The sequence below is a fragment of the Pseudophryne corroboree genome, chromosome 4 (assembly GCF_028390025.1).
Source record: "Pseudophryne corroboree isolate aPseCor3 chromosome 4, aPseCor3.hap2, whole genome shotgun sequence".
Taxonomy (NCBI): Eukaryota; Metazoa; Chordata; class Amphibia; order Anura; family Myobatrachidae; genus Pseudophryne; species Pseudophryne corroboree.
Window position 1 is genome coordinate 554,650,645 of NC_086447.1, and position 6,234 is coordinate 554,656,878.

The 6,234-nt window shown below is 43.9% G+C and overlaps 1 protein-coding gene across 1 annotated transcript; it reads left to right on the forward strand.

Annotated features, from left to right (window-relative positions):
* The first annotated feature begins 754 nt into the window (after positions 1 to 754).
* Positions 755 to 3,374, forward strand: LOC134911601 (myb-related transcription factor, partner of profilin-like). Its single transcript, XM_063919725.1, has 4 exons — positions 755 to 1,103; positions 1,675 to 1,734; positions 1,810 to 2,022; positions 2,640 to 3,374. Exons 1-4 carry the CDS (start codon positions 755 to 757, stop codon positions 3,317 to 3,319), a joined length of 1,302 nt encoding a protein of 433 aa, XP_063775795.1. The 3' UTR covers positions 3,320 to 3,374.
* Positions 3,375 to 6,234: the final 2,860 nt, after the last annotated feature.

The following is a 6,234-nucleotide window of genomic DNA, read 5'->3' on the forward strand; positions in this document are numbered from 1 at the left end:
GGGTTTTTTTTACGACTGCGTCACATGTCTGTTACGGCAGTGATTTTGATATTGCGGCCGCGTTTTTAGTCCTAAGTTTCGTTTTTGTCACGCGTCCGTGATTGGTTGTATTCGTGAAGGAGGAGTGTCTGTGCATATTACTATAAAACCGCCCCAAACACACCGCACCTCGTGGGTTTAGCTAGTGGAGAGGAGAGAGGAAGGTGTATTTGGAGTTGGTGAGTTTGGTGGTGTTTTTGGTGGATTTGGAGAGGAGTTTTGTGATTGTTGAGTGCTGTACTGTGTGTGTAAGTAGTCTTGTCATATTTGTAGTATTGTTTTTTCACAGTTTGTCAACTTTTTTGTCCTTGTTTTTTTTTTATAGTCTTTTGTCATTGTTTGTGAGTGAGTGAGTGAGTGAGTGAGTGAGCGTGTGTGTTGGCTGTGTGGTGTGTAGTAGTAGTAGTAGTGGAGGAGTGTGTTTTTTGTATTGATTTTTCTGTGTTTTGTGTCGTTTGTCCTCATGTCAGACTCAGAGGTCAGTGTGGTGGCGGAGGTTAGTGAGGTGGAGGCTGGTAGTGAGGTGGAGGCTGTTAGTGAGGTGGAGGCTGTTAGTGAGGTGGAGGGGGTTAGTGAGAGGGAGGAGGTTAGTGAGGAGGAGGAGGAGGGGGTGCCTGTTGCTGCATTCTCCAGTGATAGTGATGGTGTTGTGGCTCCGCAGCCACGCACCACTACCAAGACTGGCAGGAATATTAAGTTCAGCTATGCTGAAAACATGGCGTTGGTGCGTGAGCTGATGAAGCACCATCGCCAATTGTTTGGTCAGGATGCTGGCAAGGTGTCCTCCCGCAGGAAGTCTGTCCTGTGGGGGCAAGTAATAGTTGCCGTCAATAGTGAGGGTGTGGTGAGGCGGACTGAGGACACGTGTCGCAAGAGGTTCTATGACATAAAGCGGCGTGTCAAGGCCAAGATGGCCAAAGAGGCAAAATCAGCCCGCAAAACCGGAGGTGGCCCCCCTTTCCGGGCAACCTATCGGGAGTGGGAGGAGCCTGTGCGGGCACTGATTCCTGCAGAAGTGGTGTCTGCAACTCATGTCCGGGATTCGGACCGACCCACGCAGGATGGTGAGTTGGATATTTGTTAAATATTGTAAAATGTCCTCAAAATGATAATGTTGTTTTTTTTAAAGGTTAAAGGATGCAAAAATTGTTGGTCATGTATTGCAGGCCTATGCACCCTTAAGGTGTGTTTGTGTTTAGAAACTGCATTTTCCATCTTGCCTTGGCTGTAGCTTTTTATTTTTTATTGGCAAAAACAGGTGCAATGCCTGCTGGTATGTGTATTTGCAATAATTATTATGAGATATTGCTTGGACATCGGTGTTGTATCTAATAGCATTTTTTTTTTTTTTTTTTTTTTAAAAAGGTTTCTACAAATTCAAATAAACATTTTGGTTCAATTTGCAAGTATTCAATCTATGCAATATCTGACACATAATTCTCAAATGTAACAGATTTATTTGGTGCAACACCATGTACATTTTGATATACACCACAAATTAAGGAAGCACGAAGATCTTAAGCAGAAATTAGTTTAATTTACAATACCTAATAGATGGGTACAGTACACTAAGGCTTTGCAGTTAGAATTTTTACACAAAGTATGGTAATAATGTTTTCGCCACTTTTTCAACAGTCCGACAGACCAGCCGGCCAGACAGGCCTCAGACAACTCAGGATGATGCTGGGATTGCAGGTAAGAATTCACTGTAGTCACATATTCTGCAAACACATAGAAGTACAAAATATTAATGTTTATATATTCTCATAGGTTCTGCTTCTGTAAGCCTACCTCCTCTAAGGCGCCCATCACAGGGCTCGGGGCACTTACCCAGGAGGCCAAGTAAGACACGGCGTCTTGGCACGGAATCTGCGGCTCCATCTTCCCCACCCAGGCGGCGCATTTCTGCAGTGTCACCCCAGCCACCACTGGCACTATTGGCGAGTCCACAGAGTGATGAGCCCCGATCACCTCAGTTATCTGGTGAGTCAAAACAGAAACTAAACACATAGCAAATAATCTACACAGTACATTTACTATGTTGTGAGTTGGAGTTGAGATTACATGTTTGCCATAACAAGCAATGTGATGTTACGTCTTCAATTGTTAAAGGTGCAAATGCTTAATTTTTCAATGTCTTAGTGGTTGATATCGCCAACATCATTTTTAAAAAAGAACATACATTTGTAAATATTTTGACCACACACGTGCACATAAAAATAAAAAAAATAAAAAAATGACTTTTTTCAAAAACACCCTCCACAACATTATAGTGTTCACACACCTCCCCTGTCCGGTATGTAGACTGCTTACTTGCTCCGCTCCTCTGGACTATCCAGGTAAGCAGTCTATATCGTGGACAGGGGAGGTGACATAACACTGTAATGCTGTGGAGGGGAGGTAGTTAGGTGAGGATTCCGCAAGTCTGTCTATGTGCACGCCTGTGATGGTATATATGTTTTTTGAGAACAAACAAATTATAAGTAAAGAAAAACAACTCTAAAAACTTGAGAAATGGAGTATTATGAATGTAGTAATGTTTAGAACTAGCAAATATATTTTTAGAAAAGTAAACATTGCATGTTGGCCACCCCATACAGAGCCAAGCTTGATGGCCGACGTGGACCAGCAGGGACAAGACCAACAGGCAACCTTCACACTGCAACTAACACCTGTTGACCCGAGCCAGCCAATACAGCTGCAGGATATCCCCCAAGCCTCCATGAGTCCACAACTGGCACAAGCTCCACCCCAGCCACAAATACCAGATGACTTTTGGTCCAGTTGGACAAGCCAACAGGCCCAAAGCAATGCCAGCCTGACCGCACATACCCAACACCTTGCCAGTCTGCCCCATCATCTACCGCGCATTAGTCGCAACTCGGGCAGACTGATTGTCCAAGTAGGCCGAATCGCAACATCGATGGAGCAAATACGGGCAGACAACAACCAAATGCTGGCTCATTTAACGCGCATCATTGATGAGCAACAGCGCCACCAACAAACACTCGTACAACTAATACAGCACAACCAGGTTGTGAATGAGTCTTTATCCCGGATTGTAGCCAGCCACACTGCAACCAACACACAACTGAATGCAAGCATAAATAATTTGAGCAACAACATAACATTGATGGCAGCTCAACAAGTGACCTCCAGCTCTGGAACCACGACCCCTATCCAAACGCCAGTAACCTCCCCTGTTCGGCGTTCCTCCCGAGCACGTGCCAGTGAGCCAGCACAAAGCACAGCACCCAGCACACACAAGCGGAAAAAATAAGACTTTTGAAAAATTTGAGTAACGCAATAAAAATTTAGTTTTGTCAAACACACAACTTCCTGTGTCCGTCTCAAACATTGTAGAAGCTGCTATGTATGTATGTATGTTTTTCATGGGTAATGTCTGAAAATGTATTGATAACATAAACTAAGTACAATGTACACACCACTATAAACAACAAACAGTAAGTAACAAAACACACAATTGATTGTATTGCAAAGTGTTTAGTCAAGGATAATTACATCCTACAAAAACTTACCAGAAAAATACCGCTGGATCACTTCTTGCCGTACCTGCCTCCCTACATATGTACTCACACTGTCACCAGATGTTTCTAACTCCTCTGCTTGCTGACTGCTTTCTCCCTCATCATGTGCCAGATGTTGACTTAAACACAGATTATGGAGAAAACAGCAGCAGAACACAATTCTAGTCACCTTTGAGGGACTATACAACAAAAGGCCTGCAGATTTATCCAGACACCGAAACCGTGACTTCAGCACACCAAAACATCTTTCTATCACATTCCGCGTAGCCTTATGTGCATGATTGTAACTGTGTTCAGCAGGAGAATCAGGTTGGGACAATGGAGTAAGGAGCCAAGAGTAGCAGCCGTAACCCCCATCACCTGAAAAACAGATATAGTCAACATTAGTACATGTGTTAGATTATTCATTCCCCTAGTCAAAACTCGAGTTTGTGGTTAAAAGACATACACACAAAACATTTTAAACATACCCAACAGCCAGCCATCAGGCATTTATCCGTCCTCAAATTTATCGAAGAGCGATGACTGACTGAGGATGAAGGAGTCATGGCAGCCACCAGGGTAACCTGCAACAACACTCATAATTTTAAAGTTTGCATCACAGACCACCTGGACATTAGTTGATTGGGCCAGATGTCTATTCGTATATATGATTTGGCGGCCCCTAGGTGATCTCAGCTGAACGTGTGTGCAATCTATGGCCCCCAGCACATTGGGCATGCCAGCAAGCTCATAGAAAGCTACCCTGACAGCACGCCACTCCGACTCCTGGGTAGGGAAGCAGATTGAGGCATTAATATGTGGATCCAAGACATCCAAAACCTGAGTGGACATTAAACAAGCTAAGGTGAGTGTCATGTTAGGTATTCTATACAATACTGTGTTGTTTGTACTTACAGAAGCAACACTTAGACATAACCGGCTATGTATTTTTTGACTCACCTGATTCAAATATCTTGAAAAGGTGGGCTGTGAGATACCAATCACGTCGCCTGCCACAGCCTGGAAGCTCCCAGTAGCCATAAAGTGTAACACAGCCAGGAGTTTGTGTAGGCCTGAGACAGAGCGAGAGCGTGCTGTCTCAGGGTCTAGGCCCAGTTTGACAAGGTCATACAGGCGGAAAATGTTGGTTCTATTTAGGCGGAACATCTGTATGACCCTATCATCGGACAATGCGTTTAAGTTTAAACGACCTCTAAAAAAACGAGGCTGGCGCAGCCTCCGCGGCACCTGGACAACCTGCTGACCATGTTCACTTACCTGGGCCTGATTTCTGGAAGCCTCATGGAGCAGTCTAAGGTATCCCACAGCAAACATAAATTCATTGGCACACACCACAGCCGCCATTTCAGAGTGAGAGAATTTCAAAATGTGCCTGGAACACTTTTATAGGGCCAAACATTCAGGTGTGAGTAATGGATAATTGAGTACACATGTAAACACGCTTTTCAAAAGCAGCCGCGTTTTTTTTTAGGACTTTTTTACGAATTGTATTTTTTCACGGCCGCAAATGCATTTTCACGGCAGATATTACAATTACGAATGGTTAGTAAATGACCGAGATTCATATCTAAACAGGCGTATTTTGACCGATGGTGTATTCATTCGTGATTTTTACCTTGAACTTCCAAAATATTACGAATGACCACATCACTGCCGTGATTTGAGTTTAGTAAATTACCGAGATGACACTTTGATGAAAAAACGGCATCTCGGTCAAAATCGGGAGCTTAGTAAATTTACCCCACAGAGTTATATCACTCTGAAGAATGCATGGACAGGAATCACACAGACCATAGGTCTGCAAACTCGGTCCTAATTACCCCACACAGTGCATGTTTTGCAGGTAACCCAGCACAGGTGTATTAATTACTCACAGACACATTTTAAAAGGTCCGCAGGTGGAGTTAATTATTTCACTTGTGATTCTGTGAGGAGACCTGCAAAACATGCAGATCTATGACATAGACGGAGTATAATCCAACACACTTTATTTCCAGCTCAGGCGGGATAAAGCTTCACATGTAGGTTTTGCAGGTCAGGTTTTACAGGCAGTTCTTACAACAGCAGTATAATATTCCAAGTGCTGGTAATCACATACAGTGCATATTCCAAATGGCTCCTAACGTAACCCCAGACTTCCCCAAGCTATCGCCTGGCCACTTGCTGGCATCAGGAGCAATGGCCTACTGATCAAAACACATTTTTAAAGACAGCAGACAAAGGTGAAGTGATTAGCCCAGCTGTGGCTTACCACAGACTAAGCTAAAACCCAGACTGAATTCTATCAGACCTGTTGCTGCTGTTCCAACCATGCAAAAGCCTGCCGTTACACATTAACCTTGTGTGAATTCACGCTGTCCCTGCCACAGTATGTATAAAACAGTTATGTTTTAGCGGAATCATAATTTTATTCTGAGTAGAAATTAAGCAAAATTCAGGGCCGGCCCTAACCAATATGATGCCCTAGGCAAGATTTTGGCTGGTGCCCCCTAGCACCACCACTGGTTGCACCTCTTTCCCAGCACCATCACCCCTCACCCATAGCAGTCCTTATTTTGGTGTTTGTACCCTCCTATATTTTAAATAGGAACAGTTCGCACATTTGGCGCACAGCCCAAAAAGGGTGTGTTTTTGCTGGCAAGGG